Below are 27,794 nucleotides of genomic sequence, written 5' to 3'. Positions count from 1 at the left end.
GAAAAGAGATCCAAAGATGGGCTCAAAGCCAACCTTAAAAACTCTGGCATAGACACAGAGAACTGGGAAGCCCTGGCCCTTGAGCGCTCCAGCTGGAGGTCAGCTGTGACCAGCAGTGCTGTAGAATTTGAAGAGGCACGAATGGAAGGCAAAAGAGAGAAACATGGCAAGAGGAAAGCGTGTCAAGCCAACCCCGACCGGGACTGCCTTCCACCTGGAAACCGATGCCCTCACTGTGGGAGAAGATGCAGATCAAGAACAGGGCTCCACAGTCACCTATGGAACCACCGCCAGGACACTACACATGGAAGACCATCATCCTCGGACTACGAGGGATTGCCTAAGTAATTTCTTAATAGCAGAGTTGGTAGTGGGGGAAAGTCAAGGGGAGTCTCAAATGGGGTGCTTCTACACAAACCAAATAGTGAAGTTCAAAGCTGGCTCAAAGGTAGGGTGTCCACACAGAGCGCAACTCAATGGGTAAAACCCTTCTGCCCACAGTACTGGTTGACCAACAGGTTGACAGTTCGAATCTGGGGAGCAGGGGAAAAGCTCCCATCTGTTGAGCTCTAGCTTCTCATGTGGGGACATGAGAAGCCTCCCACAGGATGATAAAACTTCAATCATCCAGGCATCCCCTGAGCAACGTCCTTGCAGACAGCCAATTCTCTCACACCAGAAGAAACTTGCAGTTTCTCGTCGCTTCAGACATGAAAAAAATTCACTGTGGAGCAGATCAAGCCAGAAACTCACTAGAAAGTCAGTAAAAAACACAAACAACATAATGCAGATTGGAAGTGGATTAAATTGAACCAGTTTCACAGTGCAGTATTTAGACAAATACTCCAGTTACTTCATGGGAGAGGGAAACACATCGTTCCCATGAATGCCCTGACACCATCTAATGTTGATCCCGAACTAACATAGATATGTATGAGGGTTGAATGAAAAGTAATGCCTCCATTTTCGTTACTTGGGTTTGGATGGGAATGTGGTGATAGTATGATAGCTGGGTCCGGAAGCCCCGAGCATTCCGCACATTCCGCAATGGTGGTTGTGAATAAGGGAAAGGGAGAGCAGCACACTGAGGGCGGGAATATACTTCAATTTGGTGGAAGGATAGAAAAGGCGGGGGGGGGGTAGGATAAAGTTTAGGGTAAGGTTTAGGGTTTGGGGTAGGGTAAGGGTTAGGGTTAGGCTTAGGGGTTAGGTTTAAGAATAGGGTAAGGTTTAGGGTTAGGTTAAGGGTTAGGTTTAGGGTAAGGCTTAGGGTTTGGGTTAGGGTTATACCATTAAAGAATTCTTACATTCCTTCTATAATATCTGTGTTCCGTTCTGCGTTGCGCAAACAAGCGCTCCCGAAGGAGCAAAGCGGAAAGAGCGTAAGGCTCAGAGCTTCCGGACCCAGATTTCATACTATTACCGGGAATATTTTAATAAATCGAACGCACTGACCAACCATCTGCGGAGGGTTCCATACTTTGCACTTTAACAACACAACCGTTCAATGCTAAGGCTTCCGGCCGAAATGGAACTGTAGAGGAAAATCTACTGAACAAGCCAGTACCTGCCGCACACCAGTACTGCCATCTCTTGAGGAGTTACGAAGGTGGAGGCATTACTTTTCATTCAACCCTCGTCCCTTCTTTCTACAGATGCGCTACTGACGGTTGAGAAAAGAGCATTTCCCCGAAAGCACTGTGGAGAAAAGAAAAGAGGAGAACCCACAACGTCTTTCCCTTCGAAGAGGAAGCGTGGGGCTGAGCCCGAAACACGCGTGGGCCGGTCTTGCCTCCTCTGCGCCAATGGCCTCGCGAGGTGGAGGAAGCGCCTTCTTTCTCTTTCTCTTTCGCCCTGGCTGTCCCTGGGGCACCTTCGAGGGGGGAGGCGAGCCTGCCCTCCTCTGAGACCGAACTGGGGACGGGGGGCGAGGGGAAAGGATGCCCAAGTCCGCCCACGACCGCCTGCTGGACGCCTTGGACGACTTGGGGGAGGCGGATCTGAAGCGGTTCAAGAGGAAACTCAACGAATTCCCGGTCAAGAAAGGCTACAAGAACATCCCCAAAGGGCGCCTGGAGAAGGCGGACACCGAGGACCTGGCCGAGCTCCTGATCAGCTTCTACGCCGAGGAGTACGCCGAGAAGGTGGCCATCGGGGTGCTGGAGGAGATCAACTGCAAGCGCCAGGCCGAGAAGCTCGCCTGTCTAGCCGGAACCAGTAAGGAAGAGAAGGGGGGACCCGGGGCGGGGGGGGGGGGCTTCTGATTCCCCAAACCTGGCTCACCCAGCTCTTTGGGGCTTCAGCTCCAGAAGGTCTGGCTGGGGTTCAAGTTGGACGGGGCGACTGGGAGAGGAAGTCCTGAACATCTGGAGGATCCACCTTTGGGAACCATTGGGTGATGGGAAACGCCCTGAAGTGGGACTGAAGGGCCTTCAATGGTTCAAGCGCCATAAGGATGCCTGTTGCAGATGGGAAGGGGATGTGTTGTTATTTCTCCCCTTTTCCTTCTGACAAAAGTGGGGAGTGGACCTTGCCATCTAAAGCTTCCTCCCTCCCTCCCTCCCTCCTTTTCCTTCCCTTCCCAGTCTCCTTCCTCCCCTTTCCCCTTCTTTTCTTTCCTACTCTTCCCTTCCCCATCTCTTTCCTTTTCTTCCCCATCCTTCCCTTCCTCCCCCTTCCTTTTTCCCCATCGACTTTCTTCCTTTCCTATTCTTATCCATCCTTTCTTCCCTATCTTTCCCTTCCTTCCCTTCTTTTCTTTTCTCCTTCCTTCCTTTCCCATTCTTCCCCTTCCTTTCATTGCTATCTTTCTCATCCCCCCTTCTTTTCTTCCCTTTCTCCTTTCTTCCTTTCCTGTCCTCCCCTTGCTTTCTTCCCTACCCTTCCCTTTCTTCACCTTCTTTTCTTCCCCATCTTTTATTTTCTCCTTCCTTCCTTTCCTATCCTTCTCCTTCCTTTCTTCCCTATCCTTCCCTTTCTCCCCCATCTTTTCTTCCCTTTCTCCTTCCTTTCTTTCCTATCTTCCCTTCCTTGTGTTTCTTTTACCTTCTTTTCTTTTCTCCTTCCTTCCCTTCCTATCCTTCCCCTTCCATTCTCCCCTATCCTTTCCTTCCTCCCCCTTCTTTTCTTTCCCTTCTCCTTTCTTCCTTTCCTATCCTCCCCTTCCTTTCTTCCCTCTCTTCCCTTCCTTCCCTTTCTTTTCACCTTCTTTTCTTTTCTCCTTCCTCCCTTTCCCATCCTTCTCCTTCCTTTCTTCCCTATCCTTCCCTTCCTCCCTTTCTCCTTTCTTCCTTTCCTTTCCTATCCTTCCCTTTCCCTTCTTCCCTACCCATCCCTTCCCTGCCTTTCTTTTCTCCTTCCCCCTCCTTCCCCTTCCTTTATTTGCTACTCTTCCCTTCCTTCTCCTTCTTCCTCTTCTCCTTCCTTCCTTTCTCATCCTTCCCCTTCCTTTCTTTCCTATCCTTCCCTTCCTTCCCACCTTGCAGTTTCTCAAGTTGCTCCTGATATGGGAAAAAATTGCACAAACCAATTAGAACAGAAAAAAAGATCTCATCCATCCCTGAGTCATTTCCTTCCATTAAGAAATAAGTAGGGATACTTTGCCTCCAGTCAGTAAAACAAGGGATTTCTGACCTACAGCCATGCAACAAAAGCTGTGAAGGGGGAGAAGGCTAAAAGCCCTTTCTCTGGCCCAGATTATACATTTCGTGTCCACTTGGATTTTACAATGGGATTACGCCTGCAGTTTGATTTTAATTATCCAATTATCAATCAATCAAAACTTTATGATGGTCCAAAGATCCAATTTGCTCCACAGTAAAAGGTGCACAACTGCAAACAGATTATAAGCTGATAAGACCAAGATGCATATGAACAAGGGTAAGAACACCAGAAACACGTACAAAACAAGTTTCAGCCTGAATCTAAAGCAGGAAGTTGTCTTACCCTGGCTTCCTCAGAGAGGAACTTGGGGGAAATTGTCAAGGCTCTTCTGGACTCTTGGATCTGTTCTTAAACACGCTTCTGGAATGGGCTTCGTGTAATCCAAGTAGATTGGAACATACTTAGTCCTAATCTTTGTTTTAAGCCACTTCATTGGACGTGTTGCAATAGCAGATTCCCAGATTAGTTTCGTGTTTACACCTTATTTTATTTTTCTGGTTATTTAATATTTAATGTTTATTTCATTTAAGTAACATTTGTCTTTACTGTTCTAATGTAGCACAAATGTAGCTTTTAAGCAGAGGCTGGATGGCCATCTGTCAGGGGTGCTTTGAATGCAATATTCCTGCTTCTTGGCAGGGGGTTGGACTGGATGGCCCATGAGGTCTCTTCCAACTCTAGGATTCTATGAAATCCCATGTAAAATCATACTACTTATTTTTGACATTAAGATTGAAATCTAAAATATATATAGAAAGTCTTTACTAAAAACTTTACATAGAATTGGGCTGATCCATTGGGCAAGTTTCTCAGTAGTGGGTTAATAATATATAGCCAAGCCTGCTTATAAAAACTGCAGGACAATAAGATTTTATTTTTATTTTATTTATTATATCAGTATCAACCAGACAATTGTATTACATTTTAAACAAATTTTTAACAAACAGACAAAGCAGAGTTTGCAAGCTTGGTAGTGGATTAAATGTCCTTTGACCAGTATCTGGCCACTTGGAGTGCCTCTGGTGTTGCCACAAGAAGGTCCTCCCTTGTGCATGTGGCAGGGCTCAGGTTGCATTGCAGCAGGTGGTCAATGGTTTGCTCTTCTCCACACTCGCATGTTGTGGATTCCACTTTGTAGCCCCGTTTCTTGAGGTTTGCTCTGCATCTCGTGGTGCCAGAGCGCAGTCTGTTCAGCGCCTTCCAAGTCGCCCAGTCTTCTGTGTGCCCAGGGGGGAGTCTCTCATTTGGTAATAGCCATTGGTTGAGGTTCTGGGTTTGAGCCTGCCACTTGAGCCAGCGAGTGTCTCTATAGATCTTAGAAAACTACTTATTGATTTAAGTCGTTGACGTGCTGGCTGATACCCAAACAAGGGATGAGCTGGAGATGTCTCTGCCTTGGTCCTTTCACTATTGGCTGCTACTTCCCGGTGGATGTCAGGTGGTGCAATACCAGCTAAATAGTGTAATTTCTCCAGTGGTGTAGTGCAGACCCAGAAGCAACCAGAAGGACAATAAGATGCGATACTATATATACACTCAACATACATTCAATAAGAACTAGCAGAATGAAAGGAGTTACAGATGTGACATAAATTAATTGTCCATTTAGCCTCTGCAAGGCTCCCACGTCTACACAATTCTACAAATCTGTAGTCAGGAATGAGATGAATAGGAAACCCTCTCCTTTCTGTGAATCCTTACTTCTGTTTTCTGCTGTCTTTGCCTTCCTTCTCAGCTTCTCTGGCTTTCAGGTTTGACATTGTGTGTTCCTCTTCTACAGAAGGGAGCCTTCTATGTTTTGGGTAGAAATTTGATATATTTGTTTTATTCCTTGATATTGCAATCTTTTCTTGTTTCACTGTATACAAACTATATTTTTGGATCAAAATTCTAGGTCAGTGATGGGCAACCTTTTGAGTGTGGTGTGTCAAAATTCGCCAAAAAACCGAGCATAATTCAGGTGGTGTGTCACCTCAGGACAAAAACCCATAATTTCGCAATATTTAGTTTAAATAACAAAAAATATATAATTGTAATATATACCTATATTTAATAAACCATAACCTAATTATATTAAATATAGTTATATATTACAATTATATATATTTTGTTATTTAAACTAAATAAAATAATTATTGTTTTATTGACTATTCTAAAGGGGTCCTCAAACTTTTTGAACAGGGGGCCAGTTCACTGTCCTTCAGACTGTTGGAGGGCCAGACTAGAGTTTACACAGGAATATTGTTAAACATTTCTTTTATTCTTCTCAGGCGCGGTTGGTGGGGACGAGGGAGAGGGCCTTCTCAGTGGTGGTCCCTTGGCTTTGGAACTCCCTCCCCAGGCAGGCCCCCACTCTCTCCATTTTTCACAAGGAATTAAAAACTTGGTTGGTCCATTGTGCTTTCAACTAGGTGGTTCACTAGATAATTATCCTGACCTTTTCGAAGTTTCTGCACTTTAGTTGGCCTCTTTTCTTTACTTATGACACTTTAATGGCCAAGGGCATTATCCTGGCAGCCCAGCTCCCTGACTATTGCACCTTCTCTCAGCTCTACCAAGGATTCATTGCACTTACTTTGAGCCTGAACCCTGCTTCAAATGGTTGGCCAGCCAGGGTGTTGTTTTTATGATGGCAGTTGATTTTAATCTTTTATTGTCTGTTGTTATTGATTGTATTTTACAATGGACCAACCAAGTCTGTTATAACTTGTAATCCTTGGGCTTGTCCCTTTGTAAGCCGCCCCGAGTCCCTTCGGGGAGATGGAGGCGGGGTATAAAAATAAAGTTATATTATATATTATATATATATATATATATATCATGGTTTGTGTTCCTCTCCACCCTACTAGCTATCAAGACACATCAGTGGCCACCACAATGGTGCCTTACTGGAGAGGAAGGAAAAGGTGGCAGTTTCAGAAGACCATAGCTGTGATATTGTAGCAATCACAGGCCCCTTCTACACTGTCCTTATATCGCAAGATTATTTGTTTATTTCAGATTATATGGAAGTAGAGACTCATCCAATTCAAATCATATAATCTGGGATCAGATCCTGGGATATAAGGACAGTGTAAAAGGGGCCTCATACTATAATTTTGTGTGTGTTTGAGCAGGAAAGGGCAGTTCCATCTATTTTGACTTTTTTATTTAAATTCTCCTTTCTAACTATAACTTTGAAACCCACAGATTCCGCTTGTAATCGGTGCTGTACCTAAAACCCATGCGCTTCCACAACTGGGATTAAAGCTCTGCTGACTGCTCTTCCGTATCCCACCAATAGTAGTTTGCAATATAGCCTTTTTAGTTCTCAAATGATGCCTGTGAAATAGAAGACCATTGTCCTCATTTTCTAGACCACAAATACACATTTTCTTATTTTAACATCTACATTTTATACATCAAAAGCAAATTGTAGATCGAACTGTTGATGGTTTGGTAGTGAAGACTGAATTCTGTGCAACTAAAGCTGGGTCTACACTGATGTATAATTCATATTATCAAAGCAGAGAATCCAGATGAACCGGATTCTGTGAGTCTACATTGCCATATAATCCAGATAATGTGGATTTTATATGGCAGTGTAGGCCCCATCTATATTGCCATATAAAATCCACATTGTCTGCTTTGAACTGGATTATATGGCAATGTAGACTATTGTAGCCCCATCTATATTGCCATATAAAATCCACATTATCTGCTGTATAGAAGGGCCAGATTAAGTTAATTGCATGATGTTGATTAAGCATTCAGGGTTTCCAAGTGCTTATCTTAATTAAAATAATTTGTTTTCTTTTCTTTTCAGTGTTTACATGTATTGATAGGTCACTTAATATATGAAACGTCAACTTTGCTGAATGATAAGAGTCCAACAGTGGGCTGTTTTAATTACATGTTAAAACAGCCCATGGGCTATATACGAATATAACAGAGATGGACAATCATCAGTCCAATGCCATCAAGCTATAAATCTTATTTTCATGACAATTGGCTACCCCATCTAGGACTGGTGGGAACTGCAGTTTGATAAAAACCCATGGAAGCACACTTTGTCTAAACCTGTTCCAGATGAATTGGTTCATATCTTGTCATTTTTTAAATCATATATGTCAGATTATTCCCCTGAGGAACCTGGGGGGCCTTCCACACAGCCCTATATCCCAGAATATCAAGGGAGAAAATCCCACATTATCTGAGTGTGGACTCAGATAACCCAGTTCAAAGCAGATATTGTGGAATTTTCTGCCTTGATATTCTGGGATATAGGGCTGTGTGGAAGAGCCCTGGGAGGGCTGTATTAGTTGCAATGTCCCTCCGAGGGGGGGGGGGGGAATGGAAATTCCTTTGGGGAAAAAGGGCTGCTCCCATGCCTAAAAATATCCAGGATAGAGAGATTCTGATAAACATGTAGGAGACAGTTTGCACATTTAAAGGCAATTTTTTTATACAAAATAATCTTTGGTGTCACATGCGACTGCACTGTTTCCACTCCCTGATTAATGCAGTTTAAACACACAGTTGCTGTTTCTTCCTTTTCCAGGTGCTGCTGCTTGCAGGCCAACCCACAGACCAATCGATGTTGGTGCAAATCCAGAGACAGAAGGTGAGTCCCTCTTTCTATTCTAGGCTCTCTTAATCCCTCCAATTTTCTGGAAATCAGAGTTGCTTGGTGGCAGAGCTAAGTATTAGGCCTGGGTAACAACGGAAAAATTTGTTTCTAAAATCGATTCGTTTTTTGGGGGGGGGTTTGCGTTTCGATATTTAAAAGAATTCCGAAATTTTCCTTAAAAAAAGTTCGATATTTACGAAATTTCGTAAATGGTAAAAAAATTACAAAACAATAACGAAACAATAACGAATCGATTCGTTAATGGCGGCCGCGATCGCGCAATACGCTAAAAAAACTTCTGAAGCTTCCCTCTCCCTCTGTTGTTGACTGTTGGTGTGATATTATAATTTTTTTTCACTAATTAAACAAAAAACAACTATAAAACTTGCCCCAGACATGCGGAAATAATAACGAAACGACCTCAAACCAATAACGAAATGAATACATAACGAAATACGAAGCATTTACGAAACGAATTGAAAAATTCGTTTCGTTTTTAGGTTGCTCCAGAATGGTTCGTTATCGCTTCGTTAACAAAAAAAATTAACGAATTTTTAATGAATTACGAATTAACGAAACGAAACCGCCCAGCCCTACTAAGTATCCAACAAGTGGTCACTTTACCTTTTCCCTAGCTCTAAGATGTCACAGCATTATATGTGATTAATTTTTATGCATTCTTTCTTTCCCTCCCTTCGTGCAGAGGAACATCTGCCTGATGCACCAGGGATGCACTTCATTGAGCGGCACCGAGAGGAGCTGATAAGGCGGACCACCCATGTAGAGGGAGTCTTGGATATGCTTTATGGGGCTGTCCTGGATAATGAGCAATACCAAAAAATCCTCTTCATGAAGACCTCCCAGGATAAAATGCGGGAGCTCTACATGCTCCTGCCAAGCTGGAACCGCTTTTGCAAGGATCGTCTTTATGAGGCATTGAAGGTCAAGCAGAAGTATCTTATTGAGGACCTTGAAGATGGCAAGAGATGATGAAATGATGCCAGAAGACATACACCTGTACAGTGTGACTTCTCTGCTCTTGTTCTTAAATATATTTGACACCAGTCCCAAATCCTGCAAATCTTACAAAGCAGCAGTGACTGTCTTCTCCTTGATGACCCTGAAAGGCGATGAAACCACAAAGCAGACAAGGCACTATCCCCCATAAATTAAAAAAAAAAAACCTCTAAAATCATCACAGTAAATAAAGAACACTTGTTTCCAGGCAAGAAACAATCGGGGCCAGCTAATCACCTCCCAACAAAAGATTCCCCCAGGCAGTTAGAAGCCACTTTCAAACTGCTAGGCCATTAAATGCTAATCAAGGTGGCCAATTGAAACATTAACACCTACCTCAAACAGACAAGAGTTCTTTCTCCCACCCTGGACATATAAAGATATATAAACTTCACTTGCCTAATTTCTAACATACCTCATAACTTCTGAGAATGCCTGCCATAGATTTGGGCAAAACATCAGGAGAGAATGCTTCTGGAACATGGTCATATAGCCCAGAAAGGTCACAACAACCCACCCACCAGGTTGTTTGTGATAATGTGCTTTCAGGTTACTTCCCATTGACCGGAAGGCCAACCCAACCCATCACTTTCTTAGCCAAGTTTTTTGGGAAAGGAGTTGATCTTTGCCTCCATCAGAGGCTGAGAGAGTGTGACATGGGGTTGTGGTTTTACAAGGTCTTTCGCCTTCCCTGCCAAAGAGTACAGGAGCCTGACCAAACTGCAACTCCCAGGATTCCATTGCGTTGAGCCATTGTATTCATTCAGCAGTGTAGAGCCACATGGAGTCCAATAGGCAAACCACTGTGCTGTTTCTCTCTTCAGCCTCCTCTAAATATAGACTCATACAATATGTATTTATTTATTTACCATACTTGTATCCCGTCCCCCAAGGGGACTCAAGGCGGCCTTACAAAGGCAACAATTCAATGACGCATGTATACATACATCAACAATTAACCAACCAATTAAAACATTAACATTAAAACAATTAAAAATCACATAATCCAGGTCATATTCCAGAGCCAGTCCGGGTTGTCATTAAATAATCTCTTATTGCCTTGCTCCAATACAGTTATTATAGAAAGGGCCTTCTTAAAATGCTACCTCCCTTTAATAAATGAGAGGAAAGCCCAGGAAAGAAAGTCCCAAAGAATTCTCCTGATGTAACTGAAGCTTGAATTTACTCTTTGGTCCCTTCTACACTGCCATATAATCCAGTTCAAAGCAGATAATCTGGATTTTATATGACAGTGTAGAAGGGGCCTTTATTCCCACTTCTTTATTTGGGAGACACTTCTTTGCAAGAGCTCCCTCTTTGTAGATGACGGGGAGAATCATTACTGTAGAATTAATGCAATATAACATTACTTTAACTGTCAGGGCTCCGTGTTAGGGAATCGTGGGAGTTGTAGTTTTACAAGAGCAAAATAGTCCCAGACCCTCAACAAACTACAACTCCCCTGATTTCATAGCATACAGCCCTGGCTGTATGCTATGAAAGTTCTTTCATATTCTTTTACATTCAGAGCTAAATTGGCATATGACATATATCACTCTTCACTCTGCTTTGCCCATAGAAAACCATGATAACTATATCTAAGAAACTAGAGCTAAAACAGTCCATCCAATACAATTTCCTAAATCTGATCCCTAAGGAGAGGCCTAAAAACCTAGACGTTTTTATTGTGCTGTGTAGAGAATACCTATGAGGAAAAGGATAGGGAGAGGGCAAAAGGAAGGCAGACATACTCAGGTACCTATACCTGAAATTACATAATCTCAGGCCTCTTCCACACAGCGGAATAAAATCCTACATTTTCTGCTTTGAACTGGAATATATCATCATTGTTGTGAAGGGAGAGACTGGTGCATGAGTTGAACTCCCTTGAAATCTGGCCAAGGGCTAGTGGTCCCAGGAGGTCACTTCCCAGACCATTGGCTAAGAGAGCTTCATAGAATGATAGAGCCAGAAGAGATACCAAGGGCCATCCAGCCCTACCCCTATCATGCAGGAACATATAACACAGTATAACACTATTTTTCCTGGGTTATAAATGTCATTTCTTAATTGGTTATCAAAAAAACATGGGGAAAGTTTATTAAACTGCAAAAAACTGTTTTTGCGGGACACCCTGCAGCATATTTTGCTCTAGCTGTTCAATGAATATCTCATAGAGTCTCAACCAATTCAACATAATTTGTGGCAGTTTCTGGAATATAACAACTACTTTCAAAGTAAGTACCACACAGTTAAATAGGAACACTTTAAACCCAGAACATTTTTTTTCAAATTTTGTTACATATTGCATTGAGAATTCTGATAACACTTCCAGTATCCGTGGAGTTTTTCAAAATTAAAACTTATAAAACATACTTAAGATAAACTTTGAGTCAAGAGTTCTTGAGTGGCCATTGAAAATGACTTGTTGTGTGAAATGGAAACAGATGTACTAGTACACGAGTTTTCAGAATTGAAAGCCAGAAAAGCCTATGTTGCCACACCCATTGCAATGGTCCAGGCTGGCGTGGCACTTCTGAAGGACATGAGTTTGCTTCCTTAAAAAGGAGGTGTCTATTCTCCTCGGGCTGCATTCTCCAAAACAAAACTAATTGACAAACTAAACAAGCATGGAATTGAGTTCTGTTATTAGCAAGCCCGAAGTCTGAAAAATATTCTGAAGAGACAGCATGGCCAGGAAACCTTTGTGTAGTACTTGTAGACCAAAAATAACAACAAAAACTTAAAATCATTGCTAAGTTTAATAAAATATTTGCATTCTTTAAAAAATGTTAATTTGTGTTAATTCTATGTAATGTAACTATATAAACATAATGCTGTAAGTAAACTTTTGGTTTTTAAGGTAATTCTTTTATTCATCTCTACCTCCTACCTTATATTTTTCAGTGATTAGTTTGGGGGGGGGGGTGGCAAAATACTGTTTGCTTACACTTGAAAATTACCTCGGGCCGGCCCTGCACACAGAACACCCATGCTTTGAAGGGACTCGCTAGCACGAGCCTCCCTCCAGCCTTGCACGCTCTCCCTCGGCTGCACATGCACACCACACTGCTATGCGCAGAGCACACCTGCTCTCCCCTTCCTGATTGCAGTCTCAGAAACAGCCCTCCCCTTGGCTGAGAGGGAGGCTGAGAGGCCAGCCAATCACAGAAAGGAGGGATTTTGATGGGAGGATTCGCCATCTGTTTCCAAATAGGAAGAGAATGCCAGGAGGAGAGATCTTCAGCCTTCTCTGCCAAAGGGGTTTCTAAGACCATCAGAAATATATGTTTTCTGGTGGTCTTTTGCAACCTCTCTGAAACCCTTTCACAATCCCCCCCCCCCCCCCCGGGCTCCCAACTCCCAGGTTAAGAAATGCTGCTGTAGCTCTTGCTACTTTGTCACACTAGAGAATAAATCCACTTTACATCTAGTTTCCGCCTCCTGCAGAATTCTGAGGCTGTTAAAGGCTCTTCTCTAAACTACAAACCACAGAATTCTACAGGAGGCAGCAACCAGGTTTAACATGGATTCATTCTCTAGTGCAGCATTTCTCAACCTGGGGGTTGGGACTCCTGCGGGGGGGGGGGGGGGGGGGGTCGCAAGGAGGTGTCAGAAGGGTTGGCAAAGACCATCAGAAAACACAGTATTTTCTGTTGGTTATGAGGGTTCTGTGTGGGAAGTTTGGTCCAATTCTATCATTGGTAGGGTTCAGAATGTTCTCTGATTGTAGGTGAACTATAAATCCCAGCAACTACAACCCCCAAATGTCAAGGTCTATTTTCCCCAAACTCCACCAGTGTCCACATTTGGGCATACTGATTATCCATGCCAAGTTTGGTCCAGATCCATAATTGTTTGAGTCCACAGTGCTCTCTGGATGTGGGTGAACTGTAATTCCAAAACTCAAGCTCAATGCCCACCAAACCATCCATACCATTTTCTCTTGGTCATAGAAGTTCTGTATGCCAAGTTTGGTTCAATTCCATTGTTGGTGGAGTTCAGAATGGTCTTTGATTGGAGGTGAATTATAAATCCCAGCAACTACAACTCTCAAATGACAAAATCAATCCATGGACTCCACCAGTTTCACAACCTGGGGGTCGGGACCCCTGGGGGGGGGTCATGAGGGGGTGTCAGAGGGGGTTGCCAAAGACCATCAGAAAACACAGTATTTTCTGTTTGTCATGGGGGTTCTGTGTAGGAAGTTTGGGCCAATTATCTCATTGGTGGGGTTCAGAATGCTCTTTGATTGGAGGTGAATTATAAATTCCAGCAACTACAACTCTCAAATAACAAAATCAATCCCTGGACTCCACCAGTTTCACAACCTGGGAGTCGGGACCCCTGGGGGGGTCATGAGGGGGTGTCAGAAAACACAGTACTTTCTGTTTGTCATGGGGGTTCTGTGTGGAAGGTTTGGCCCAATTATCTCATTGGTGGGGTTCAGAATGCTCTTTGATTGGAGGTGAACTATAAATCCCAGCAATTACAACTGCCGAATATCAAAGTCCATTTTCCCCAAACTCCACCAGTGCTCACATTTGGGCAGATTGAGTATTTGTGCCAAGTTTGGTCCAGTTCCACCATTGTTTGAGTCTACAGTGCTCTCTGGATGTAGGTGAACTCAAAGTCAATGTTTACCAAACCCTCCCGGTATTTTCTGTTGGTCACGGGAGTTCTGTGTCCCAAGTTTGGTTCAATTCCATCATTGGTGGAGTTCAGGATGCTCTTTGATTGTAGGTGAACTATAAATCCCAGCAACTACAAAGAAATTTGGGTGTATTGGAGATTTGCGCCAAATTTGGGCCAGTGCATGAAAATACATCCTGCATATAAGGTTTTTACATGACATTCATATCAGTAGCAAAATTACAGTTATGAAGTAGCAACGAAAATAATGTTATGGTTGGGGATCACCACAACATGAGGAACTGTATGAAGGGGTCACAGCATTAGGAAGGCTGAGAAACACTGGCGTAGAGTTTATTGGTGCCAAATGTGGTCCAGTGAATGAAAATTCATCCTGCATATCAGATATTTACATTACGATTCATAACAGTAGCAAAATGACAGTTATGAAGTAACAATGAAAATAATGTTATGGTTGGGAGTCAACACAACATGAGGAACTGTATGAAGGGGTCGCGGCATTAGGAAGGTTGAGGATCACTGCTCAAGTGTGAGGTGGGTCTTGCAAAAGCTGAGTCCGTGAAAAGTGAGCTCAAGGAGCCTTCATCCTTCAGTAGAGAAGATGCGCGCTTCCTTGGCTTCCCTCCCGAGGAGAGAGAGAACCGCCTTCAAGGTTCAAAGGTGCTGCGGGTGGAAGGAGGGTGGCAGGCGGCGACGGGGTGGTTTCGTTGCCGCCTGAGGCCACGTCCGCCCTGCCCTGCCCTGCCCTGCCCTCGGGAACAGCATTCACGGAAATGTGAAACCAAGATCTCTGGCACGCCCTTTGGCTCTTTCCCCCACTGGGCGCTTTCCCCCGGGCGAGGCGCTTGTGCGGAGGAGGAAGAGGAGGAGGAGGCGATCCCCTGAAGGCCCCTCAGGACGATGGCCAAGACCCCTGGCGACCCCCAGCCGGGCCCTTCGGACCACAGGAGGGAATGGGAGCCCGACTTTGTCCACAGCGAAAGCATCAAACCCCGGGTCGGGGGACGCCGCGGCCTGCTGATGGACGCCTTGGCCGACTTGAGGGAGAGCGAGCTCTGGCAATTCGGGCGGGAGCTCCAGCACTCCGTGGGCGCCCACCGAGTCCCCAGCATGGTGCTGTGGAAGGCGCGTGCCCCGCACCTGGCCGAAATCCTGCTCCACTTCCGCCCCGGAGACGCCTCTACAGATCTGGCGATCCGGCTGCTGGAGAAGATCGGCTGCAAGGACCAAGCGGAGAAGCTCCGGAAAAGCACAGAGATGGGTGAGCAGGGAGGGGAGGGGTGTGTGGAGTCACATCGGACCTTCCAAGGCGGAGAAGGGGGGCTTCGTTACTCTCACTTTGGGAGTTGTAGTCTTCCCAGGTCTTTAGGGTTCTCTGCCAAAAAAGCTGGTGCCTCACCAAACCACACATCCCAGGATTGCCTAGCTGGGGCACATGGCACTTAAAGTGGCTTCCAACTGTATGGATTCTACAGTGTAGCAAAGGGCTGTCCAACTCCTTCTCATGGAGGGCCACAGCAACTTTATTATAGTTGCCTGCTTTCCTTACTTACTTAGGCGATCCCTTGTAGCCCGAGGATGATAGTCCTCCAAGTCCAGTGTCTTGGTGGTGGATCCTAGGTGGCTGTGGAGCCCTATTCTTGATCCGCATGTTCTCCTGCAGTGAGGACATCGGTTTCCAGGTGGAAGGTAGTCCTGGTCAGGGTTGTCCTGACGCAGCTTCCTCGTGGCATGCTTCTCCCTTTCACTCTCCATTCGTGCCTCTTCGAATTCTGCAGCACTGCTGGTCACAGCTGACCTCCAGTTAGCGTGTCCAAAGGCCAGGGCTTCCCAATTCTCTGTGTCTATGCCACATTTTTTTAAAGGTTGGCTTTAAGCCCATCTTTAAATCTTTTCTCCTGTCCACCAACATTATGTTTCCCATTCTTGAGTTCAGAGAATAGTAACTGCTTTGGGAGACAGTGGTCAGGCCTCCGGACAACGTGGCCGGTCCAGTTGAGTTGATGGCAGAGGACCATCACTTCAATGCTGGTGATCTTTGCTTCTTCCAGCATGCTGACATTTGTCCTCCTGTCTTCCCAAGAGATTTGCAGGAATTTTTGGAGGCAATGGTCTAGGAGTTGAGTGGGACATGTGTAGGCAGCCCACTTCTCCCAGGTGTATAGCAGGGTTGGGAGGACAATAGTTTTATAAACAAGCACCTTGGTCTCCCTACTGATGTCCTGGTCCTCAAACACTCTCTGCTTCATTTGGAAGAATGCTGCACTCGCAGAGCTCAGGCGGTGTTGTATTTCAGTGTCAACCTTGACTTTTGTGGAGAGGTGGCTGCCAAGGTAGCAGAAATGGTCAAGATTTTCTAATGTTACACCATTAAGCTGTATTTCTGGCACTGGAGAGGGATTGGCTGATGACTGCTGGAAGAGCACTTTGGTTTTCTCAATGCTGAATTGACAGGCTGAGCTTCTTGTATGCTTCTGCAAAAGTGTTTAGAGTGGCTTATGAATGTGCACAGACTATGTTATCATCAGCATACTGGAGTTCTATAACAGATGTTGTTGTGACCTTGGTTTTGGCTTTGGTTGCTGTTGGGAATCAGGAGCTGTTAGGCTCAAAAATGACCCTCTCTGGGGGTGATTCCACCAAAAATATAGCAGAGTGCAGGATGCATAGTACATAAGCAGCAGAAACTTACGTGTAGTGAGCAAGGATTGACTTCCATTCAACAGGATGGAACAGGATTGCAGATCCACAACTCATAGGATGAAAAAAATAATAATAATTAAAGATAAAAGAAATCCATTCTAGATAGGAAAGGTTCTTGGAGCTAACTAGCTTCACTGAGCTATCTTCGAAGGAAAAAGAAAAAGGGAAAAAATAATAAAAGTAACTATATCTACTACATGTAAATGGAGACAGGCCACATGGCCAGCCCAGGGCAATAAAATACCTTTAAAAGAGGATGTTATGTTTCCCTAAAGGGATTGCATTCCTAGGTATTCAAAAGGGGAGGAGGCAGTGCCATGCAAAGATCAGTAAGACAACCCCCCTTCTTAACCCCTTCTTAAAACAAACTAGTTAAAGGAAATTGGGGAGGAATCCCTCAGTCTACCTAGGCTAACTATTCATTGAGAGCTAGAGACTTGTGCAGTCAGGGATGAAACCCAACAGTTGCAGTTGCCAGCAAAGGGTCATTGAATTCATGGACTGAGAATCTGTGGATACAAAGGGCTGACTATATTTTTTCATTTATTCATTTATTTATTTACCTTATTACCCCACCTTTCTCCACCCCAAGGGGAACTCAAGGCGGCTTACATACATATTCAATGGCTTAAACACATACAAACATTAAGCTTAAAATCAATTGAATTAAAATTAATACATATAAAACATTTAACAATTACATTCAATATTAAAATCATGCCATCAAAAAGTCGTAGTCTAAGGTCCTTCAGTACTCATTGCATATATTATTGCATTGTGCTATTCCCCATCATTGCAAGGGAACTGGGATGCTTTAACATCGACATAGCAGCCCTTCAAGAGCAGGAGAGCAGGAGAGGGACAGCTGAAGGAAGAAAAAGGGGGCTACACCTTCTTCTGGAAGGGACTGCCTGAAGAAGACCAAAGAACGCACGGAGTTGGCATTGCTATAAGAAATGATCTGGTGAAACATCTGTCCGAAGCACCCACTGGCATCAACGAACGACTCTCAACCCTCTGAATTGATCTTGCCAAAAACCAACAGGCAACCATGATAAGTGCCTATGCACTAGATGCTGATGAAGACATCAAGGAGAAATTCTACTGTCAGCTGGACACCGTCCTATCGGGGATACCTAAGGAGGACAAAATCATCCTCCTGGGGGACTTCAATGCAAGAGTCGGGCGAGACTTCGACCTGTGGCCAGGGACCATCGGAAAAGACGGGGTTGGAAACAGCAACTCGAATGGCATCCTGCTTCTCACCAAATGTGCGGAACACAACCTTGTCATCACCAACACGCTCTTCCGCCAGAAAAACAAGTTCAAGACATCATGGAAGCACCCCCGGTCAAAGCATTGGCACCTCTTAGACTATGTAATCACATGTGCCAGAGACCACCGTGACGTGCTCCTCACAAGAGCCATGACAGGTGCTGACGACTGCTGGACCGACCACAGGCTAATCCGATCCATGGTGGCTATCAAGATTGCTCCCAAGCCACAGAAGCTTGGGAGGCTTATTTCCCCAATGGCCTTAAATTAAAATTTATGAAAGAATTAAAAAGAATGTTAGAAAATCAGAAATATGATGATCTCTTGTTGGTAGGGGACTTCAATGGGGTAGTGGATTTAAAATTAGACAAATCACATCAAAAAGGGAGAAAAACCTTAGACGGGAACAAATCTAGCCAATTACCAAAAAAATTCCTGACACATTTGGAAGACCTAAACCTGGTAGGCATGTGGAGACATATTAAAGGCCCGGAGATAGATTACACCTACTACTCGGGAAGGCATAAAACATGGTCCCGTATAGATATGGCTTGGTCCACTAAATCTTTAAGCTTAAGGGTAAAAAACATCCAAACAATAGCCAGAATTCATTCCGACCACTGTGCCTTGGAAATAATAATTAGGGGAAGAGAAACCTCCTTCAGATGGAGGTTAAAAGATCATTTGTTAACAGCAGATAAAGATATAGAAAGAAATAGAAAACTTTTAATAGAATACTTACAAATAAATGAAGGTAATGAAACATCTAAAATCACGCAGTGGGAGGCCATGAAGGCCGTAATGAGAGGCTACCTGATGCAACAAGAATCCATTAGAAAAGCAATCAGAGAAACAAATCAAAAAAAATTTGGGAAGAAATAGGGAAGGGCAAACAACTGCTAAAAAAAACCCCTAATGACCAAAAAACAAGACTAAATCTAGAGATACTAAAAAAAAAACTGACGCTCCTAGAGACTGAGAAATTAGATAAACAAATGAAATATATGAAAGTAAATTACTTTCAGAACGCCGATAAGGTTGGCAAATGGTTGGTGAAAAAATTAAAAGAACGCAAACAAAGACAACTAATAACAAATATACAGTCAGAAGGGAAAATTTATACTGAGGGCAATGAGATCATAAACAAATTCACAAAATTTTACAAGGAACTCTATAAAGCAAATAATATATCAAGAGATGATATTACGGAATATCTCGGCCAATCAAAGTTACCAAGACTATCAGACAAACAAAGAGAATTAGTAAACGGTCCTATCACAACAGCAGAAATAGACATAGCAATTCAAAAAAATGAAAAATAACAAAGCACCAGGTCCAGACGGCTACACCGCCATTTTCTACAAAAAAATTAGGAATGAATTAAGCCCCCTGCTATTACAGATACTAAACAATATACTGGAAAATAAAACAACCCCCAAATCCTGGGAAAAGGCAAATATAATGCTGACACATTTGGCACAGATCCAAGAATTGGATTACAGAAGATCAAACGGGTTTTCTGCCTAACCGACAATTAAAAGACAATACCCGGATGCTCATAGATACAATTGAATACTATGAAAACCATAACGAAAAACAGCTTGCCCTATTATTTATCGATGCGGAAAAAGCGTTTGATAAAATAAACTGGGACTTCCTAAAATTACTACTCAGAGAAATAGACATCGGATACAAGTTTAGGAATGCGGTAGAAGCAATCTATAACAGACAGGAAGCCACCCTAACCATAAACGGACAGGAATCAAATACATTAATACAAATCAGTCAGGGAACACGTCAAGGCTGCCCCCTATCGCCGCTATTATTTATATTAGTAATGGACACAATGATAAAAAACATAAATGATGATCCCAAATTACAAGGAATTAAAATACGAAAACAACATTATAAACTCAAAGTGTATGCGGACGACGTGGTGTGCATTGTCGAAGACCCCTTAGCAAGCATAAATGATTGGATAAGAAAAATAGAAATATTTGGAAATTTAGCCGGCTTTAAACTTAACAAACAAAAAACTAAGATGCTAGTTAAAAATATGGACAGAAAATCCAAAGAATTACTCCAAGAGAAATCTGGTCTAAAAATCGAAAATAAAGTAAAATATTTGGGGGTGATTATAACCCCAAACAATATAAACTTGTTAAGAAATAACTACGAGATGGAAAAAAGGGGGGGGGGAGGATTGGGCCTCCCAAATCTTTTTTTTGTCAAATAATTTTTATTAAAGTTTTTGGAATGTTACAGCGAAAGAGGGTGAATATTTAGAAGAAGATAGAAGCAGATTGAAAATATAGGTTGGTAGATACGTGTAGATAAACGGAGGAGAAAAAAGAGGAAAAAAGGGGGGGGGGGGAACCACAGAGACTAAATCATTAAACAAGCCCCTGAAGTGACAGTCTTATCCCTCCACCCTCAATCCCTTCGTGCCCGTGGTTTGACTTCCCAGCGTCTTCTGAGCATATCGTAAAGAAGAAAGAGAGCTGTTCCCTCTTCTTGTATTCATATTTCAGTTGTTTCTCAGTTCTTTTCCCGGCTTCATTTCTGTTGCTAGCCTTCTTTATATGCTGGTCAGATCTATCAATACTGGAAATCCTCTTTTTACAATGAAGTCTTTGAGTCCTGACCAGTCAGTCCTTTTGTTTGTTCCTTTTAGTCTTTGAGATAGTTCTTCCATTTGGATAATATCAAATAGCTTTACAATCCAGTCTTCTATGCTTGGTATCTCCCTCCGTTTCCAAGACTTGGCCAATAATATCCTCGCTGCCGTACTTAATAAGAACAAGATTCTATCCTGATTTCCATCCAGCTTCTGTGGAGATATGCTGAGTAGATATGTTTCTGGTTTTTGGAGAAAGTTAATTTTGAGTATTTTTTGTGCTGCTTGATGAACTTTTTTCCAATATGTTTTTATTTTTTTACAGGTCTACCATAGGTGGAAGAAAGTTCCCTTTTCTCTTCCACACTTCCAACAGCTGCTTGATAGATTTTTATTAATTTTAGCCAACTTTTCTGGCGTATAATACCATCGAAAGAACATTTTGTACCAGTTCTCCCGCAAATCACTGGCTATTGTGTATTTTAATTTGATATTCCAAATTTTCTCCCACTGATGTAATAGAATGTTGTGTTTTATGTCCTTGGCCCATTTGATTTGGCATTCTTTTATTTGTTCTTCTTCTGTGTACCAGCCTAATAGTTGCTGATACAGAATCTTTATTAGTTTTTTGTTTCGTGATAAGATCATATCCCATATGCCTTTGTCCTTGCTAAAGCCGTTTTTCTCATCTTCCTTAAATCCTTGATGAATTTGATAGTATTGCAACCATGTGATCATAGAATCATAGAATCAAAGAGTTGGAAGAGACCTCATGGGCCGTCCAGTCCAACCCCATTCTGCCAAGAAGCAGGAATATTGCATTCAAATCACCCCTGACAGATGGCCATCCAGCCTCTGTTTAAAAGCTTCCAAAGAAGGAGCCTCCACCACACTCTGGGGCAGAAAGTTCCACTGCTGAACAGCTCTCACAGTCAGGAAGTTCTTCCTCATGTTCAGATGGAATCTCCTCTCTTGTAGTTTGAAGCCATTGTTCCGCGTCCTAGTCTCCAGAGAAGCAGAAAACAAGCTTGCTCCCTCCTCCCTGTGGCTTCCTCTCACATATTTATACATGGCTATCATATCCCCTCTCAGCCTTCTCTTCTTCAGGCTAAACATGCCCAGCTCCTTAAGCCGCTCCTCATAGGGCTTGTTCTCCAGACCTTTTATCATTTTAGTCGCTCTCCTCTGGACACATTCCAGCTTGTCAATATCTCTCTTGAATTGTGGTGCCCAGAACTGGACACAATATTCTAGATGTGGTCTAACCAAAGCAGAATAGAGGGGTAGCATTACTTCCCTAGATCTAGACACTATGCTCCTATTGATGCAGGCCAAAATCCCATTGGCTTTTTTTGCCGCCACATCACATTGTTGGCTCATGTTTAACTTGTTGTCCACGAGGTCTCCAAGATCTTTTTCACACGTACTGCTCTCGAGCCAGGCATCATCCCCCATTCTGTATCTTTGCATTTCATTTTTCCTGCCTAAGTGGAGTATCTTGCATTTGTCACTGTTGAACTTCATTTTGTTAGTTTTGGCCAATCATCTCTCTAATCTGTCAAGATCGTTTTGAATCCTGCTCCTGTCCTCTGGAGTATTGGCTATCCCTCCCAATTTGGTGTCGTCTGCAAACTTGATGATCCTGCCTTCTAGCCCTTCATCTAAGTCATTAATAAAGATGTTGAACAGGACCGGGCCCCAGGACGGAACCCTGCGGCACTCCACTTGTCACTTCTTTCCAGGATGAAGAGGAAGCATTGGTGAGCACCCTCTGGGTTCGTCCATTTAACCAATTACAGATCCACCTCACCGTAGTTTTGCCTAGACCACATTGGACTAGTTTCCTTGCCAGAAGGTCATGGGGGACCTTGTCGAAGGCCTTACTGAAATCCAGGTACGCTACATCCACGGCATTCCCCGCATCTACCCAGCTTGTAACTCTATCGAAAAAAGAGATCAGATTAGTCTGGCATGACTTGTTTTTGATAAATCCATGTTGACTATTAGCAATGATCGCATTTGTTTCTAAGTGTTTGCAGACCACTTCCTTAACAATCTTTTCCAGAATCTTGCCTGGTATTGACGTGAGGCTGACCGGACAGTAGTTGTTTGGGTCATCCTTTTTTCCCTTCTTGAAGATTGGGACCACATTGGCCCTACTCCAATCTGCTGGAACTTCTCCTGCTCTCCAAGAACTCTCAAAGATGGTTGCCAATGGTTCCGAAATGACTTCCGCTAGTTCCTTCAATACTCTTGGGTGTAGTTGATCTGGCCCTGGGGACTTGAATTCATTTAGAGCAGCCAGGTATTCCTGTACGACTTGTTTCCCAATTTGGAGTTGGATGTCCTCCAATCCCTCATCCACTCCGTCTTGCTGAGGTTGAAGATGACTTTCTTTTTGTGAGAAGACCGAGGCAAAGAAGGTATTTAGTAGTTCTGCCTTTTCCCTATCCCCTGTCAGCATTGCCCCATCTTCTCCTCGAAGAGGCCCTATCGCCTCTTTGTTTTTCCTTTTTCTACTGACATAAGAAAAGAATCCCTTTTTATTGTTTTTAATGTCCCTGGCAAGTCTGAGCTTGTTTTGTGCTTTAGCCTTACGGACCTTTTCCCTACAGCTGTTGGCTATTTGTTTGAATTCTTCTTTGGTGATTTCTCCCTTTTTCCACTTCTTGTGCATGTCTCTTTTGTGTCTCAGCACAGTTAGAAGTTCTTTGGACATTCATTCTGGCTTCTTTGCACTTGTCCTATTTTTTCTTTTTGTTGACACGGTTTGCAATTGCGCCTTGAGTATTTCACTCTTGAGAAACTCCCATCCATCCGTAACTCCCTTGTCTTTTAGTATCTGTGTCCACGGAATGCTGCTCAGTGTTTCCTTCATTTTTCGGAAATCAGCTCTCCTAAAGTCCAAAATGCGGGTTTGACTTGTCTTAGTTTCGGCCTTTCTTTGTACCTCAAATTGCAGGAGCACATGGTCACTTGCCCCTAAGGATCCTACCACTTCAACCACATCGATCAGGTCCTCCACATTTGTTAGGATGAGATCAAGAGTAGCCAATCCCCTTGTTGCCTCTTCTACCTTCTGGACCATGAAATTGTCTGCAAGGCAAGCGAGGAATTTGTTGGACTTTGTACTCTTGGCCAAGTTTGTTTTCCAGCAAATATCGGGATAGTTGAAATCGCCCATGACTACTACATCTCTTCTCTGTGCCTGTTTGGTCAACTGTTGGCAGAAGACTTCATCAAGTTCTTCCTCCTGGCTTGGAGGTCTGTAGTAGACTCCTACAACAAGATCTTTTTGAGTCCCAGTTCCCTTGATTCTTATCCAGATGCTTTCAAGCTGGTTTCCCGGATTGCTGTCATGCATTTCTTCTGCAGCATAAGAGTTTTTGACATATAAGGCTACTCCGCCGCCTCTCCCCTTTGTTCAGTTTCTGTGAAAGAGGTTATAGCCCTCGATGTCTGTCAGCAGTCAGACTCTCCAGTCTGGCACAGCAAGCGTGTGGTTTCAAAATAAACAAACGCAGGCAGCATTCTTCTAAGGTAGCTTTACTAAAACGTCTATACACAAAGAACTACATCTTAGAACTAAAGATGGCGATGGACACATAGTACAAGACAAGCAGGCAAAAGTAAACATCCTGTTCTTCAAGCTGGGTAACTCCCTTTTTCTTCCCTGGGCAAAGGAATTTCTGTTATCTCTGTCTCAAGGTTCTTTCTCTCTATGCCTCTTAATAACAATTCTAACACACAGCTGAATCCATCTTTGAAAACCAATACTATTACATTGTAATACATTATAATACTAATACTAATACAAACACATTGAAAACATACATACATATGAAATACCTATAACCACTCTGACTCTGACAATGTCTACATTCCAGCGATAGGAGTCATCCCACCAGGTTTCAGTGATGCCTATGATATCATATTTGTGGTGTTGTGCTAAAAGTTGGAGTTCGTCATGTTTATTTCCCATGCTCTGTGCATTAGTGTAAAGACATGTGAGCCCCTGAGATCTTCCCCTGAGCTGTTTAATTGGGATTATTGTGCTTTCAGTACTTGGTCCTTTTTGTGTTTGATGTTAGTCATGACTTGTTTTATTTCTTCTAATGATTTTATTTCATATTTTCCATGCTGTCTTTTTAGAATTTGATGATAAGTTATCCAATTTTTTCTCCCAGTTCTCTTCTATGCCTTGCTTCCAAGGGTGATATCCATAATGGTGTTCTGTTGCATAATCTTAATTTGTCTTTTTCCCACGTTTTTATTAATGATGCCCTAATAAAGTGGTTATTGAAATTTTTTCCACCTTTCTTTTATTATACCTCCATATATCTAGTAAATGTAAATCTTCTAGATGCAATAAGAATTTTTTTGGGAGTAGGCAGGATTTACTTTTGTCTTTAGATGTGTCCAAATCACTATATGTTTTGTCTAATTTTATATCTACAACACCATTGAAATCACCCAGCATTATTAAGTCATCATAATCTTGCCCATCAATTTCTTTTTTTAAGTCCTTCATAAATTTCAATTTGGGCCCATTTGGACAATAAATATTGCATACCAGTGCTTTTTGATTTTTTATTTCAATTAAAATTCCAATATATCTTCCGGCTTTGTCTTTAAAGATTTGTTGTGGATTCAGCCTCCCAAATCTTAAAGTTTATTATGAGGCGTGTAACCTATTGGCAATAAAAGAATGGTCAACTCTAAAAAACCAAAAGTTACTAACTTTGGAAGGTTTTGACCTCAGATCAGGCTGGCACAGATATATCTGGTATGATAGGAGAAAGGTGGAAAAAAACTTTAATAATAATTACATAAGAGCCGCTTTAATCAAGACCTGGGAGAAATATAAGCCAAGATTATTCATCAAAGTACCAATGTGGATATCCCCAGCAGAAGCAAAACACAAAAGGGAATTAGGTAAAGACAATTGGCTGACTTATAAACAAATTCTAAAAGTTATAGAAGAGAAACAATTGAAACTAAAATCGATAGAGGAGATCAGACAGTTAAATCCTAAGCTCACATGGTTACAATATCATCAACTACACCAAAGTTTTAAAGAGGATGAAAAAAAAAGGCTTTTGCCAGGAACAAAATTTTTGGGACATAGTCATGCTAAAAGAAAAGAAATTAATTAGGATAATATATAAACAACTCCTTGGTTGGGTAACTGAAGAGGAACAAATTAAAGATTGCCAAGTAAAGTGGGCAAAATATATTGGCCACAGTATACTTATAAAACAATGGGAAGAAATCTGGAATACCAAATTGAAATACATTGTAGCCACAGATTTGAAAGAAAACTGGTATAAAATGTTTTTCAGGTGGCATTACTCCCCGGATAAAATTGCCAAATTTAGTAAAACCGCATCAAATAAGTGTTGGAAGTGTCAGAAAGAGATAGGGACTTACTACCACCAATGGTGGGGTTGTAAAAAAATTAAGAAATATTGGAGAGAAATACATCTAGCAACACAAAAAATTCTAAAAACAAATTTCACACAACTCCCAGAAATGTATCTATTAGGCTTGTCATACCCCAAATTTAACAAAAACCAAGAAAAAGTATTCTTCCTAATAAGCACAGCGGCCAGGATACTGCTGGCCAAAATGTGGAAACAGAAGGAAACCCCGACAATAGAAGACTGGATCATAAAGACACTAGATATAATCCAAATGGACTGTTTATCCCAACACCTAAATAATTCATCAAAAAAGACAAATTGGGGGGGGGGGGAGGGTTCAAAGACTTTATTAAAACAAAGAAGATGACTATGATGGGGAGAGGAGAGAGGGAGGTGATGGGTGGGACACAGGGTGATATTGTTATTGTTACCATCTTTCTTTCTTTTTCTTTTGCTTTTGCTTTTATCTGTAAATGGAAAATCTGCACAATAAAAACTATTAAAAAAAAAAGATTGCTCCCAAGTGCAGACTCCAAGGAAGAAAGACAAGGCGCAAAATGAACACCCAAGCCCTTCAGGAGCCCTCCAGACGAGCCCATCTCCAAACAGCACTCAAGGACCATCTCCCCACAGAACACCCCGAAAATGTTGAGGAAAATTGGAACAAACTGAAGACCTCCATCATCCAAGCCTGCGAAGAAACTATTGGATACCAAGCCAAGAAACATCAAGATTGGTTTGACGAAAATGACAACGGGATCCAACAGCTAATTGACAAGAAAAGGAAAGCCTTCCAAACATGGCAGAGAGATATCAACTGTGCTGCTAAGAAAAAGATCTACGCCAGTGCAAAAGCTGAGGTCCAAAGAAGGACAAGAGAACTCAAGAACATCTGGTGGACAAAGAAGGCTGAAGAAATCCAACACCTGGCAGATACCCATGATGCTCAGGGATTTTTCAAAGCCACAAAGGTCATCTATGGACCAAGAAACCATGGCATACAGCCTCTCCGCTCATCAGATGGAACCAAACTCCTGAAGGACCAAAACTCAATTGCACTACGTTGGAAAGAACACTACCAAAGCCTCCTGAACCGCAGCTCCAATGTGGCCGAAGAGGTCCTCTCACAAATCCCGCAACAACAAACCAGGGATGAGCTTGCAGCACTGCCTAGTTTGGAAGAAGTCAGCAATGCCATCAGCCAACAAAAGAATAACAAAGCCAGCGGACCGGATGGAATCCCTGCTGAAATCTTTAAAGAGGGAGGACCTGAGCTGACACACCAACTCCACCAGCTCATAGAAAAAGTGTGGGTGACCGAGAAAATCCCAGCAGACTTCAAAGATGCCACCATCATCACCCTCTTCAAAAAAGGGGAAAGAACAGATTGCGGAAACTATCGAGGTATCTCCCTTCTAACCCCCGCTGGGAAAATCCTCGCAAGAATCCTTGCAAACCGCCTTCTACCCCTCTCAGCAGACACCCTCCCAGAATCCCAGAACGGCTTCCGCCCCTCCAGAGGAACAGTGGACATTGGCAGCCACCTCTCCACCAAAGTCAACATCGACACCGAAATACAACACCGCCTGAGCTCTGCGAGTACAGCATTTTCCCGAACGAAGCAGAGAGTGTTTGAGGACCGGGACATCCGTAGGGATAGTAAGGTGCTTGTCTATAAAGCTATTGTCCTCCCAACCCTGCTATATGCCTGCGAAACGTGGACTGTCTACAGACATCACATGCAACTCCTGGAACGATTCCATCAGCGCTGCCTCCGGAAAATCCTGCAAATCTCTTGGGAAGACAAGCGGACAAACGTCAGCATCCTGGAAGA

General features: G+C 42.9%; 3 protein-coding genes across 4 annotated transcripts in view; all 3 read left to right on the top strand.

The window, feature by feature from the left end:
• Nucleotides 1-12,137, top strand: part of LOC137097340 (apoptosis-associated speck-like protein containing a CARD) — a 73,821-nt gene extending 61,684 nt beyond the window's left edge. Inside the window, exons 1-3 of one of the 2 annotated variants that reach the window (XM_067469812.1) lie at nt 1,723-2,217; nt 8,204-8,266; nt 8,976-12,137. In XM_067469812.1, coding sequence (XP_067325913.1) covers nt 1,941-2,217; nt 8,204-8,266; nt 8,976-9,262 — 627 coding nt within the window. In that variant the 5' untranslated portion in view covers nt 1,723-1,940 and the 3' untranslated portion in view covers nt 9,263-12,137. Of the gene's footprint in view, nt 1-1,722; nt 2,218-8,203; nt 8,267-8,975 lie in introns of those variants that run through there. The other variant, XM_067469813.1, reaches the window with a different exon arrangement.
• Nucleotides 1-27,794, top strand: part of LOC132779354 (NACHT, LRR and PYD domains-containing protein 1b allele 2-like) — a 214,964-nt gene that overhangs the window by 114,999 nt on the left and 72,171 nt on the right. The window lies entirely within an intron of this gene.
• Nucleotides 14,687-27,794, top strand: part of LOC132779267 (uncharacterized) — a 48,297-nt gene continuing 35,189 nt past the window's right edge. Inside the window, exon 1 of the mRNA XM_067469531.1 lies at nt 14,687-15,203. Within this exon, the coding sequence (XP_067325632.1) occupies nt 14,843-15,203 (361 nt within the window). The 5' untranslated portion in view covers nt 14,687-14,842. The remainder of the gene's footprint in view (nt 15,204-27,794) is intronic.

Source organism: Anolis sagrei, chromosome 6 (genome assembly GCF_037176765.1).
Source record: "Anolis sagrei isolate rAnoSag1 chromosome 6, rAnoSag1.mat, whole genome shotgun sequence".
NCBI classification, from domain to species: Eukaryota; Metazoa; Chordata; class Lepidosauria; order Squamata; family Dactyloidae; genus Anolis; species Anolis sagrei.
This window is presented reverse-complemented; position numbering and strand designations above follow the sequence as displayed.